Source organism: Vicugna pacos, chromosome 13, assembly GCF_048564905.1.
Source record: "Vicugna pacos chromosome 13, VicPac4, whole genome shotgun sequence".
In the NCBI taxonomy this organism is placed as follows: Eukaryota; Metazoa; Chordata; class Mammalia; order Artiodactyla; family Camelidae; genus Vicugna; species Vicugna pacos.
Window position 1 is genome coordinate 66745746 of NC_132999.1, and position 13921 is coordinate 66759666.

The following is a 13921-nucleotide window of genomic DNA, read 5'->3' on the forward strand; positions in this document are numbered from 1 at the left end:
GGCACCGCCGGTGCTCACCTGACGCCGATCCTGCGGCCCCTCCCCAGTGCTGAGTGTGCCAGACCTCAGCCTTCCGCGTGGTTCCCAGGGGTGGTTCCTGTGCGTGAACGTGCCGCAGTCTGTTTGTGGCTCTCGTTGGTGATGACACAGATCTGGGCTGATTGCACTTTGGGGCTGTTATGAGTAAGGTGGCTACGAACATTCCTGCACCAGTTTTCTGTGGACATATTTGTTTCTCATGAGCAAATAGCTCAAAGTAGCGTTTCCGGGTCCCAAGGAAGTGCACGTGACAGCCCTGGGGGTCACGATCCAGTGTCCGGTGGTTTTGGTCTGAGGCGTGAACAGGCAGCAGTCCTGTGGCTTCACTTGAGAACGAAGACGCTGCACAGAGTTCCAGGAGCTCCGTGGCCTTTCGTACGTCTTCTTTTGTCGTGTCTGCTATAAAGTTGTCGGCCCTTTTCAGTTGGAGTTTGGACTTCCTGCTGCAGATTCTGGGCTTCTCTGTCATCTCCCGGGTGCACAGCCTTCGTCAGATATGTGTGCTGCAAATACTTTCTCGCACTGTGGTTCATCTCTTCATTTTCTTAATGTCTTTGTCGAAGAGGAATTGTTAATTCTTATGACGTCTGATGTTTTAGTTTTTTTAATCCGTGATCTCGTTCATCTATAGCTTGTGCATTTTTTTGTAGCTGATTTCTGCCTCCCAGGATGGAAGAGGACGCCAGCCTGCCGCCTGAGGAGACACTTTCGGACGGCGCCCCCCTCGTGGAAGACGGTAATGCAGATGCGTCTTTTCACAGATAGCTCGTGTTCCAGCAGCAAGGAAGGCAAACGCCGTGCCTCACCGTTGCCCTTTAACTTCCTTTTTCCGGGGAGACTAAATCTTTTAAGCTCGCATCTTCTCTCAGAAAGGTGGCTTGTGTTGTTCTGCCTTTAACTGGAGGAAAGAGCTCCGCTGGCTGAGATTCGGAAGGCGGCAGGGCCGCGGCTTCCTTTCCAGCGTCTCGGCTGAGAAATCTGATGCCGTTTTTATCCTCTGAATGCAACCTATTTTTGTTTTCCTTTCCTGGAAGCTTTTAGATTTAAAAAAAAATCTGATGATCTGAAATTTCTCTAAGACGTGCCTTGATTCGGGCCAGTGCGGGACGCCAGGCTGGACAGTCCAGCCTGGAAACTGATCTCGGTCCCCCATCCGGCGCCATGGCCGGTCGGCCGTGCCCTCGCCGGCGACGCCTGGTCCCCTCGCTCTGGGTTGCCTTCTCTCATCCGCCGCCTTCCCGCTCCTGCTCTCGTGACCGTGGCTGGACACCTTTTAGAATTTCCTTTCATTTTTACTGAGATTTAATGAAGGAGTGGACGTAAGCCAGACAGCTCGCTTTGCCACGATTCGCTGGGAGTCGGCAGGGATTCTCTGAGACAGTGGCTCTCACACCTTTTCCTGTCGGGGAACCCTTTACATCGTTAAAAATTATTGACAACCCGAAGAGCTTTTATGATGGTTAATCTTTCGGTGTTCACTGTATTAAAAACTAAATCTGAAAGGCTTTTTTAAAATCTGTTTACTCACAACAGCAGAATAGCGAGCCTGTCACACGGAGCAGCAAGAGCCTGGCTGAGAGGAGGCAGCTGGGCTCCACGTGTCGCGAGGCCCCTGGCAACCTCCGCTGTGCACTCGTGAAAAGGGCTGAAAAAGACAAATAATGCTTTGCTATTACTGTGAAGGCAGTCTTGACCTTACAGAGGAGTTTTAGGAACTCCTCCAGGTTTCCCTGGGCTCTGGTTTGAGAACCGCTGCTTGGAGACACTGTGGCCTCGCTGCCCGTCCAGGCGGAGCTTGGCGGGACTTCTCCCGGACCTTCAGGCTCGAGCGCCTGACTCTGGAACTCTTGCTCGGTTTCTAGAACCAGATGAACTGGAAGAGCCGGAGTTTGTGGCTGAATCGCCCTCCGCGGAGGCCGCGGGCCGGGCTGGCCCCAGAAGCTCCAGGTAGCTGACGGGGGACTGACCGGGTGGGCTGCTTGCCCGGGGTGGGGGAGTCGCCCCGCGATGGCAGCCGCTGTCCTTTCCCGCCAGTCCAGGCAAAGGGCAGGGAGCCGGCAGGAGGAGGCAGAGACCGGCCGCCCCGGACCGAGTCCGGGCAGCACAGCGGCGGCAGGATCTGAGCCGCCTGGACAAGCTGCAGGAGGAGAAAGTCCTCTTCATTCAGAAGACGCGGTGAGCAGCGCCGGGGCCCCGCCTGGTGGGCTTTCCACGCTCGTCTGCAGAGAAGCTGGAACCTGAAAACCAGTTGCAGGCGCCGTGAAACCTTCCTCCTAAGTACCCGGTTGTGTGAGAGGGGTCCCCGGAGGAGAGGGTGTGTCTGCGGGCCCCGAGCCCCCACCCCGTCCCGCTGCCCCCTCCCTGGCTGGAGGAGCGGGGAGGCACCTAGGGAGAGGGAGGCAGAGGGCCTGGGTGTCAGGGGACCGTTTATCCAGATTCTGGCTTCACCTTTCAGAGAGGAGCTGCGTGCCAGCCGCCAGAGGATGGACCTCGTGGCCAAGCAGCAGGAGAGCGTGGCAGCCAAGGTGGCCGCGGAGAGAGAGGCCAACAACATGTAGGTCGTAGGTGTGGGGGGCAACCTGGGGCCCGCGTGGGCCGCAGAGCGGGCTCCATCCTCCCACATCAGGGTCTGCACTCAGCACCTGCTGTGTTCAGCGGCCGAGCGAGCAGACCAGCCTCCATCCCGGGCAGGGCAGACACTCATAGTGGACACGAAGAGTCAGGTGGTCACACGGGGTGGCCGTGAGTCTGGAGGGCAGTCACTTTGAAGCAGGTGGCAGGGGAGGCCTCCCTGAGGAGCTGACCCCCAGGCTGGGGCCTGAGTAATGGGGAAAGACCACCCAGGGGTGGGAGCGGGGAGAGGCCAGCAGGGCAGCTCAGGGACCGGGGTGGCACAGAGGTCAGCTGCCTGCACGGTCGAGTCCCCCGGGCAGTGTCACTCAAGGCCATTCTCAGAGAGACCCAGACCTGCAGGCTCAAACACCCTGGCAGGGATCTCAGGGGCGGTGCACCTCTCTGTCCTGCCTGCCCTGCGCCCCCCCACCTCTGTCCGTCTGCGCATCCGCACGAGGGGAGGGTACCTGCGGCTCCAGGAGGGCAGAGACAGGTGATGTGGGACGGCGCAGAGCGGCTCGGCCAAGAGGGTCTCATGGCGGCTTCTTGGCCGCCCAGATGCTTCTAGTCATGAAGCAGGTGTGCTGGGTCCTTCCCGGGCCAACCTGGCTGGGCCTGCAGCTCCGAAGGGCTGGCAGCGAGGGGTCCGACTCCCCCCGCTTGTAAGCAGGGGGCCGGCGGGTGCAGGGTCAGCACCCTCGGAGCCGCCCAGCCAGGGTGGGCCCAGGAGAAGCCTGTCCTCGACAACGCCACACTCCTGCCTCCCCGCTGGCCCGCCCAGATGGAGTCCTCTCAAAGATGAAAAGGCAGGCGAAGGTGCCCGGAGCCCTGGCCTGGGGGCCTCGTCTCAGCGCCGCTCTCCCCAGGGCAGCCGTGGGCCGCCTGGAGGCAGCGTCCCGACGCCTGCGCTTGGAGCTGGAGGAGGAGAGAGACCTGCAGTCCAGAGTCACGGCCGTGCTTCAGGAGAGCGAGTAAGTCCCGGGGTCACGCACAGGACGGGTCTGAGTAAGAAGGATATGTTTTGCACTTGACTTTCAAGCTGCCTGAAAACTGAACGGTAACCAGGACTTCACACGTTTTAAGCGTTTCTCTCTTTCTCGGTGTTTGAGTTCTTAGGATCTACGCAGTCAGCTTCTTTTCCCTTTTATCCTGGTCTCTGTGCTTCTGCGAACAACCAGCATGGTTTTAAAAAGTGCTTCACACCTTTCCCAGAATCACCTCCCTCCACCCCCCAGAGAGACCGCTGCCCTGTGTCAAGTACTTCCCGGTAGAGGGTTTAGGCTGCAAACGTCAGGACTGCCTCCAGCTGGCTTAAGGGTTTAGGAAGAGGCATGAGGGACAGAATCCGACTCTGGGGGGATCCCGGCACGACTCCCGGAAGTTCAGCCGTCCAGGCCCCGGGAGACCCAGCGGGCGGGGAGCTTCCATCGGGGCTGGGGGTCCGACGACACAGCTGCCTCACACCCTGCTGCCCCGACGGAGCCCCCGGCCCGAGTCTCAGCTCGCCCACGGCGCTGGCCACACGGGAGTCCGGCCCTTTGCAGGAGGCGCCCACAGGGCTGGGAGTGGGCGTTGGGTGCCGGGAGCCTCCCCCCGGCGACTCATGGGGCCGGAATCAGTCTCTGGCCCATTCCTCTTGTGATGCAGTCGGCCCCGATCCCGTGTCCTGTGGGCCAAGCTGTGACGCCCTCTGTAAACTGGGGAGGAGGGGTCCTTGTCCTGACAGCGTCCCTTCCCCGCCAGCTCCTGAGCGGCAAAGACCTGGTGGCCCTGCCTTTCTTGATCACTGCGTCCTCCATTTACTTTTTTAAAAAAACTTTAAAATTTTGAAACAACTTCAGATTTACAGAAGAGCTGCAAAATAGCACGAAGAATCCCTGTGTCCCCTTGGCCCCATCATCCCAGTGACACCTTCACAGCAAGGAGGCCCCACTTGGGGGTCGTGGGGTGGTCCTGCGTCCAGCTGGAAGGACCCCCAGCCCCCCCAACCGTGACACACATGACCTTGATAGTTTGAAGATCCTGGGCTGGGAAAGGTCCCTCACGTCGCCCCACGTGCTGCCCCCTCGGGCTTGTCGTCTGGCGTCCACCCACAACGTGCTGCCGCGTCCTGCCCGGCGTCCTTGCAGCGAGGCGCCCGATGCCCGCTGGCCCTGCTCCGTGGGGGCTCTGACCACTTGGTTGAGGGCTGTCTGCAGACTTTCTCCATCACTGAGTCACGCATTTCTCTCGGAAACTAACACGTACTTTGTGGTACAAACTGCAAGACTCTGGAAGACCCCATCCTCATCCTTCTCCACACTCTGGCTTTTGCATTTACTGGTGTTTCTTGTTCGAACCAGTTAAGAGGGCTGTTGCCAAAGCGCGCCTTTCTAGTTCCATCGTCCCGTCCAGCTGTGTGAGTCAGCGTGCTGCTGTGAGGAGCACCTTTCCCTTCTCCACATTCATTTATGCTTCCGTGTGACTCTCCCATTCCTGTTTCATTCGGTGGGTCACGGTCTCTCCCGTCGTCACTTATCCTGAGGCTCCAGTCATCGCAGATTTGGCCGCGGGACCTCTTTCAGGCTGGCTCCTGTGTGCTTGTGACTCGCCCCGGTCCTTCTTTGGCACTTCCTGGCATAAGGACGTGGTCCAGGCCCCCTCATTTATTGTCCACCCCAGCCCTGGACCCAGGCAATTGTCCAAGGAGGCCTGGTTCCTCGCAGGGCAGAATGGTGTCTGGGGACAGAGCTGGGTGCCGGGTGCGCCCTTGCTGCTCCAGGCCCTCCCCAGGCACCCGGGAAGTGCGTGCACGTCTGTGCCTGTCTACACTGAAGCCACGGACTCACAGTGGAATCCCGGCTCCAACAGAACCAGCAGGCCATCTCGTCCCCTGTCCGACCTGGACGTCCCTCCTGTGACAGACAGAAACCTGCCTCTCTCCTCAACACTTCCAGCCCTCTCTCCATACCTCCGAGTGCCCATCTGCGGCCCTTGCCCAGCTGCCCGCGCTCCGACGCGCTCCTGCAGCCCTGAGCCCCCAGGCCGGGGCCCGTCCTTCCCCCGTGGGCGTGGCTGCCGCCAGGTGGTGCACTTACTTCGTCTTTAATCCGAGTCACCTACGTCTAACTTACATGCAAGGAAACGCATGTGTCCCTCACGCCTCTTCTCCATCCTCAGACCCCAGGCAACCTCTCTGTCCTCTGCCCCTTTGCATTAAGCGTGCAGAGCCTGCAGGCTGTACTCCCCGGGCCTGGCTGCTGCGCTGTGCACAACAGTTACGAGACGCACTGGGGCCGGCGCCCACGCCGTCGGTGCCCTTCTGGCCACACACTTGTCCCCTGTGGCTCCCCGTCCTAACCGGTATCCTCCGGGCCAACACAGTGACTCCCCTGTCCTTGTGGTCCAGTCATCGTGGAAGTATCGCTGGTCCTTCCTCAAGACCGGCCTCCCGTAGGAACAAAGGGTCCTCATAGCTGAGGAGGCCAGCTGCTCAGCGCCTCCCTGACCCCTGCCATCCCCTCTAGGCCACTCTCTCCAAGCCAGGGCCCCCCGCTGCCATGCCCTCAGTGTCCGCAGAGCTGACCACCCCCCAGCCCGCCCTCTGGTGGCGTGACTGACCAGATGCTCTCCTGAAACTGCTCTCAGGGAGGACTTGCCCTCGGGGCCCCTGCGTTGCTGCCGGTGTCTGTGTGCTGGACAGAACCTTCTTCACCCAGGGTCACCGGCACCCCAGGTGGCAGGGACATGCACAAGGCCCCCACGTGTGCGCTGAGGGAGGGCGGGCTGCACAGCAGGCGTCCACTGTCCCTAAGGACCTCCTCCAGGGGTGCCGAGCGCACTGCCTGCCTGGTGCTGCCGGTGTGCCAGGCTCGAGGCTTGGTGATTCAGAGTCCCTCGTTTATTCACTCAACAAACAGTAGCTGGGCACCTGCTCGGTGCCGAACACTGCTCTGAGTGTTTAGGGGTCACCCATGAGGAAAACAGCAAAAATCCCTGCCTCGGGGAAACTCTATCTGCGGTAACGACAGACAGACAGACAGACAGACAGACAGTAAACAAGCAAATCATGAAGCTTGTGCCAGGTGCACGTCTCCCAGGCTCCAGCCCAAACCCAGAGGGCAGGACAGTGTGGACACACCGCGGGGCAGGGAGCTGCAGGCCTGGAGGGCTCCTGGCAGAGCTGACCGACCCATCGATGGTGGTTGTCAGACTTGGGGCCCAATCCCTAGAGTGGACGCATGCAGAGGGCACAGCCCCAGATCTCTAACCCCTTTTCTGAGGTAAACCAAGGCATCTCTTGTTTGCAAGGAGGGCCATGTGGCACATGGAAATCCGGGAGGGGCAGCTGGAGGGTGTTCGGAAGTCAGCCCAAGAGGAGGCGGCGGCCGCCGAGCGGTTCCTCCAGAAGCGGGCGGCCGAGCAGCTGCGCAAGGAGGCGGAGGCCTCAGGGAAGGTGGAGAGGAACCGGCTGCTGCGGGTCCGGTAGGCACCAGGCCTCAGGCCCCGGCCCTGCCATGCCCTCCGTCCCACCCGAGCCTGCTCCTCCTGAGCCCCAGCCAGAGCTGCTAATGCCACCCTCTCTCACTGCCCTTCCCCCCACTCTCTGGACGCCCTGCCCTCTTCCCCGCTCCGGCCACTGCTTTGTGGCCTGTCCTCCCTGAAGCCCAGTCACTGCAGGTGCCCCAGGGCAGCCTCTTCCAGGGGGTCCTGCTCAGCTGGGTCCCTGGGCAGGGCAGGGGGACCCCGGTGTGCCCCACCCTGAGGGGCACACCTCCTGCCCTCCCCTTGCTCCAACCCCATCTCCATCCAGATCCTCCCGACTCCCACCCCACCTCATCTTTCTGCTGCTTCCGTGGGATCCAAGTCTGGAGACACATGCCCCCTTCCCCCGGCACACCCTCCTTACCTAGCCCCCTCCCCGCCCTCGGCAGCCCAGGCTGCACAGGACGGGGAGCGGGCACTCAGGCACTTCCACTCCCACGTCCCCACGTCGCTGCAGGAAGTCCACGCACCTGCAGAAGGAGCTCGGGCTCAGGCACCAGAAGCTGGTGGAGGACACCCAGAGGAGCCGCCGGCAGGCGGTGAGGTTCCTGAAGGCCTCCCTGGGCAGGTAGGCTTCTCGCCCCGAGTCCGGCCCCCTGTCCGTCCCTGGGGGCCAACCTGAGAAAGCGGGGCTCTTGCCTTTGTTCAGAAATTCTCTGATTTTATCACTGAGTCATCACCTTATCATCCAAAAAAAACAAATCTGCCCTCAGTTTTGGGTGGTCGCTGTTTGCTTTCAGAAAGGGACTCCAGTCTGGAGAAGCACGTCTCCCAGTTTCCTTGTGGTTCACGCACAGCACAGCTTTCCACTTGCCCTTGGCGTTGCGTGAGAGCACACCCAGGGCTCCTCGCCGCTCTGTGTCTGCTTGCTTGGCCCGGGACCCCTGGTGAGCATGCACCTCCTTCCAGGGTCCGCGAGCGAGAGCGGAAGGCCGAGCTGGAGTCCCGCCAACACATGCAGAGGCGCATGGACGCGGTGCTGACCCTGAAGAACAGCATCACTGCCAACCGGGTAGGCCCCCGCACACGCATCCCCGCGGACCTTCCTGGCGGGCCCCCCACACACCCACAGGGCCCCAGTGCAGGCCTCCAGGAGCCCGGCCTGACCATCCAGGCAGTGGCCGCTCGCACATGCTGCTCCCCTGCCCTGCCCTGTCCTGCTGAGCCCTGCCCCTCAGACAGGCTCCGGTGTCAACAGGAAGCAGAAGGGAGCTGGTGTGGGAAGACAGGGACGGGGGCCTGGGCTCGCGAGGCCCTCCTGGGGGAGGTGACATCGGGCGCTGTGGCCTCAGTGTTCTCTATTCCCAAGGAAACGCTCCGGAAATTTCAAGCATGGGGCCAGGCCAGGGCGGAGCTGGCTGAACAGAGGGCCCAGGCGGAGAAGGAGGCAGTTCTGGCCCAGGGTGGGGATGCTTTCAGGCACCTTTGCCATCAACGCCGGCAGCAGGAGCTGGAGGCCCAAAACCGGTGAGGGGCGGCTACCAGGGCAGTGGGGATGTGCACGTCACAACCAGAGAGGCTGCTTCTCTCCCTGGGACCCCCTGTTCCTGCCAGGCCCCTCCCTCTTCACCCTGCTGTCCAGTCCCTGGCTGGTGGGGACCCCTCCTGAGCCTCAGCCCCTTCTGGCCCTGCCCCTGGGTCTGGCCCCTCAGGACCTGCCCCCCCAGGATCTGCCCCCCCACCGGCCTCCCTCCTCCCTCCCAGGGGCTGCGGGCGGCCTGGGCTTGTCCTAACACACGGCCTCACCTCTGGCCTCCCCCACTGGTGCTCAGTGCCACCTCCCCAAGGCACGCTGCACCCCCGCCGTCACCCGAGACGCCCCTCAGCCTGCACGTCCCCACACACAGCTTCCCACGCTGCGCTGCCCTGACAGATGGGGTCTCCCCAAGATGCAGGGCTTGGGTTTCCGCCACTACTGCCTCATCCCAGCCTTGCATACAAGGTTCTGTCATTTTCTTGTTGTCCTGGAGGGCCTGTCCCTGCTCCCACTCCCAGCGCCTGCCCCGCTCGTGGTCACTGTTACGTCTGCCCAGCTGTGGCCTCCTGGCCCTGTTACTGGGGACAGCATCTCTCCTCTGGGAGTCGAGGTGCCCTGAGTGTCACCCCCAGAGTTGTGCCATCACCCCACCCCACAGGGTCCACGGCAGCTCTGCCCACCTGAGTCCCCCTGTCTCACCCAGGGCTGGCACAGAGGCGGTGCCAACAGGGAGCTGCTGGAATGAATGAATGAGAGAATGAGTGAGTGAATGAGTGGGTAGGTGAGTGGGTGAGTGAATGGCCTTGGCTGAGTGCCCCCAGAGTCCAGCCTGGGAGCTGGGAGAAGGAGACAGGACAGCTCACGGTGTACGGGTGGACCATTGGGGCTGGGCAGGCCAGAGGGTCTGGTCCTGGGTCTCTGCAACCCCGAAACCTGGCTGCCTCCCTCACCTGCCCCCACGGGGTCCAGGGCTCACCCGAGCCCTGCCGTTGGCCTCATGTTCCTGGGGACGGCTGGCAGTGGCCCGGCACAGAGGCCCAGGGCAGCTCGTTCTCAGCCCGTGGCGGTGTCCCGCAGCGCCTTCGAGGAGCAGCAGCAGCTCAGAAAGCACGAGATTGTGAGTCGGATTTTGAAAGAGGAGGCTGAGGAGGAGAGCAGGAAGAAGCGGCAGCCCGCGCCCCCCAGAGCCGTGGGCCGGCCAAGCCTGAGGGACAAGACCTGGGGCTACGTGGCCGACCTTTGTGAGGGGAGCAGCACCGTGGAGCCTCCCTGTTACCTGCAGGTGAGCCGCTGCCTCCGCTCAAGCTCCCGGCTCCCAGGAGTGGACCAGCTGAGAGCAGAGCAACAAGCGGCCACCCTGCTCCCAGGATGCCCCTTTCCCCCGTTCTCTGGTTTTCCTCGAGGCCCAGTGCCAGTGGGCAGACAACGTCCCCAGCATGGAGCCTCCCTCACCTCACAGCATCGTCACCCTCCCTCCCCGCCCTCGTCCCGGTCTGCATCCCTGAGAGGGGCCCCGTCTGGCCTGAGAGCAACTGAGGGTCCTCAAAGGAGATTCGAGCGCAGCCATAAGTTAGAGTGTTTGGTGGATCTTTTGTGGGCACTGGAGAAAAATCTTTAATGACGTATAAAGATCTTTGTATTTTAAGTAGAAGTTACAGCACCGTGTGTGCCCAGGTCTCTGAGTGACGGGCAGGAAGCCGGGCCCTGGGGCCCAAGAGTTTGTGTTTCCTTCTTCCCGATCTGTGCTTGCCTAGCTCCTGGGCTAAGCGGCTGCATCCTGTCCCTGACTCCAGGACGACAGTCTTGCCGCCCCCAGACCCTCTTCGCTGGTGCAGGCCATCTCCAGCGAGTCCGTCCAAGGGGACCAGGGGAGCAGCGGCTGGGAGGCAGAAACGCTGGCTATGCCTGAAATCCCCGGGCTCTGGACCGAAGGCTACGAGCCCTACCAGGTAGCGTGGCCACACTGCCAACTCCTGGAGCCGTCCTCACAGCGGTCTCCGCCTCCTCCGAGGCCTCCGTGTCCTGGTGGTCCGGTGGGGGCTCGCCCACAGGGGCTGCTCTGTGTGTCCCCCAGCCACGCCCACACTCACTGCTGCCTAGAGCCTCCCCTCTGCACACGGCACAGAGCTGGGGGTCAGGGGAGCCAGGCCTGACTCTCCTGCTTGCTGCTGCGGAAGCGGTGTCCAGGGCGCTGGTCCTGACTCTGAAAGGCATGGCTCCACGAGCTAGGAAGTCAGTGAGCACCCACTGCGCCCGCAGGACACCGGCTCCAGCTCTGTCTGTCCCTGCGCCAGCCGCCCCGGCCCAGCCACCACATGGGGGCCTCACCTGCCTGTGGTCTGTGGGCAGTTTGGTTCCATTGCTCTGAGGGCAAGGCCACTTTGGTTCTGCTGGTTCTGGGGAGGCATGGCTGAGCAGGGCCTGGAACAAGAGCAGGGCAGGCCAGACACTCGGCGGGCAGGGGTGGGCGCCGGCCCACAGGTCAGCAGGGAGAGCCGCGGCAGCGGGGGCGCGAGGAGCCAAGGCCCCAGGTGGGCAGGAGGCTTTGTGGAGCCACCGCAGGGGGCGTTTTGCTTCCTGCAGAACTCCTCAGGGACTGTCTGCAGAGCACGCCCCTCCCGTTTCGTCCTGAAAGTGTGCCAGTGGGGTCTCGGGGGGCTCACGGCTCTGGGCTGTTCACCTCTGTCGTGTCCCCATGCCACCCCAGGTGCCCAAGGAGGATGCAGACCGGAAGCCCGTGGGCGGGATGAAGATGGACAAGGACATCCGGGAGCGCACGGTGCAGCGGCTGCGCAGCGGGGTGACCCACAGGCAGGTGGCCTCTGGGCGCGAGTTCAAAGGTCACCCCTTCAACAGCAAGCCCAAGCTCATTCACTTCAAGGTGGGCCGGGGGGGCGGCCCCGGCGGGGAGCGGGGGCCCCAGCACGGCGTCCGCGCCTGGGCGGAGGGCGACGGGGCTGGGTCTCCTCGGGCTGGCGGGGCGGCAGACACCAGCCCCAGGAGGGCGCCTGTCCTGGCCGCAGGGCGTCGGGGCCTCCCGCGCAGGGGACGAGAGCCAGGGACAGGGTTCAGGCACTCTGGCCAGGCCCTGCACGAGGGGCCTGGAGGCCATGCCTTTCCTGGTCACTCTGGGGGAGGGAATTCTGGCGCCACCCAACCTCTGCTGGCGGAGCCTCCCCTCCCCCTCCCACCCTCTGGTTCTGCATATAGGACGGTGCCCCGGGGGGACCCTTGGTCCCCTTGGTACAAGATGTCCCCATCACCCGGGCGTGGCTGTCAGGTGCCGCGAAGCAGCCCAGAAAGCTCTGAGTGACGGCTCTTCATCCGCTTTGCCTAGGACTTCGATGTCGGCAAAGTCTACAAGAAGAAGGTCACGCTGATAAACGCCACCTACACGGTCACCCACTGCAAGCTGCTGGGCGTGGAGGAGCCCCTCCGGGACTTCATCCACATCGAGTGAGCAGCCCCCCCCCACAGCTGAAGCTGCGTGAGCGGCCTCCTCGCGGCTTCCTGACCTTGTGCTCTGAGGCACCTGCGGGAGGTTTCCCTGGAAGTGCCTGTCTCTGTGTCAACTTTCACTCTGCTCCAGGGCCTCACGTGTCCTGGGGAGACCCCACTGAGCCTGCGCTGGATCCCCTTTCACGTCTGTGGTTTTCTGTCTGGTCCCTGCAATCCTTTCCTCTTTTCTGCTTTCCCTCGTTTTTCTCACGATGGCTTTCCTGCCTCTGCAGCGTCTCTTCTGCTCCTTTGCGTGTTGCCTTCCTTGTTAGGGCAGTTTTGCTCTTCCTCTTCCTGGTGTCTGCTGTCAGGTGAGGGGTCCGGGGGCCCTGGGTCTCCAGTGCTTCGTGGCTTCTGCTGTCAGCCTCCGAGGGCCTCTGCCCTCTGCCGTCCCCGGGGCGGCTCCCCGGGATCCAGGGCACCGACCGGGGTTCTGGCTGCTCTTCTCGAGCAGGACCCGCTGTTGGCTCCATGCGGGTTGGGCCCACGAAGGGTCTCCATCCCGGGGTCCTAAGCGCTCCGCGCGGGCGGTGCACTTACCCCGAGTCTGTCCCCCGCCTTCCGGGCGCACTGACAGTACAGTCTTCCTGCCGATCTAGAGGAGCCGACGGAGGCCCAGGTCCAGGCGTCACCATCACCTCGGCCACCCTGAAGCCGCCTCCCCAAGCCTGGCACGAAGAGCTTTTACCGACAGGGTTTTCTCTCGGCGCCTTGGGGGTATCGCTCCCCCTGCGTCTCCTGGTTTCTCCCTCTGTTGTCGGGAGCCGGAGGTCCGTCCAGCCGCTGGTCTTCGTGGGTCGTCGCGCTTTCCTCTGGGTCCGTGGGGCCTGCGTCTCCCCCACAGTGTGTCTGGGGGGATTTACTTTCCTCAGACCTGCCTAGGACGCACCGCGCTTCCCGACCGGCCCGAGGACTCGGATCTTGGAACAGCTGTGAGGTTTCGCGGCCCCGCCCCTCAGACGTCGCCCTCCTGCTCACACACCGCCTCCGTCGCTCCCACGGGACCCTCTCCTGCTCGTTCCCGTGCCTCCTGACGCTGACTCGTGTCCCACCCTCTGAGCAGCCTTCTCTGCGTCTCCTGGGGTCCGTCCCTCCACTCACCGCTCCTCACTTCAGTGGGACCTAACGAGCTGTTGAGATTGTGTCTTCGTTCCTCATTTCAGCTGCCGTATTTCTCATTTCTGGAGGTTCTAGGTTCTTTTCAGATCAGCTGGTCTTCCGTGCTCCTTCCTCTGTCCTGATCACTTCGCCCATGACTTTGCATCTCCAGTCAGTCGTTCCGCGCCTGGAGCCCCTGCAGTTGGCCCTCCCCCTGCCGTGTTCCGTGCTGGCTCGTTTGCGGACTTTCAGTCTGGGTTCTGGTCTTCCCAGGGCGAGACCCCTCCTCAGGAGTCTGTGCACTCTGGCATCGAAATCCTTGCTCCTGGTCAGAGAGGCCTGGTGCCACAGGGACGCCAGCCAGGGACAGATTTCACCGTGAGGCCTTGGCCTGTGTACTTCTAGGCCAAATGCACTACGCAGACCCCCCTTGTGAGGGTGCACCTTGTGTGAGAAAGCTGGTGGGGAGCCCCTTCCCCTCGGCCACGGTCCAGACAGGACGAGCCTGCTCTCCCCACAGTCCCTGTGAAGCTGGGGCTCCTCTCTGTCTTTCACTGAAAGTGGGGCTCCAGCTGAATGCTGGGCCCCCATGCCCTCACCTTAGCCCTGAAGCCCTAGACCCTTGGTTCCAGGCCTGGCATGTGTCCGGGGGAGCCACAGCGTCACTCACAC

At 62.5% G+C, this 13921-nt stretch overlaps 1 protein-coding gene across 8 annotated transcripts in view; it reads left to right on the top strand.

Moving 5' to 3' along the window:
* CFAP74 (cilia and flagella associated protein 74) overlaps window positions 1-13921 on the top strand; it is a 63753-nt gene that overhangs the window by 14860 nt on the left and 34972 nt on the right. For all 8 annotated transcript variants that reach the window (XM_072975599.1, XM_072975598.1, XM_072975601.1 and 5 more), the window contains 13 exons: window positions 690-775; window positions 1902-1986; window positions 2074-2214; window positions 2495-2593; window positions 3519-3623; window positions 6943-7116; window positions 7634-7744; window positions 8086-8188; window positions 8486-8643; window positions 9731-9935; window positions 10447-10602; window positions 11361-11534; window positions 11991-12109. In XM_072975599.1, coding sequence (XP_072831700.1) covers window positions 709-775; window positions 1902-1986; window positions 2074-2214; window positions 2495-2593; window positions 3519-3623; window positions 6943-7116; window positions 7634-7744; window positions 8086-8188; window positions 8486-8643; window positions 9731-9935; window positions 10447-10602; window positions 11361-11534; window positions 11991-12109 — 1697 coding nt within the window. In that variant the 5' untranslated portion in view covers window positions 690-708. The remainder of the gene's footprint in view (window positions 1-689; window positions 776-1901; window positions 1987-2073; window positions 2215-2494; window positions 2594-3518; window positions 3624-6942; window positions 7117-7633; window positions 7745-8085; window positions 8189-8485; window positions 8644-9730; window positions 9936-10446; window positions 10603-11360; window positions 11535-11990; window positions 12110-13921) is intronic.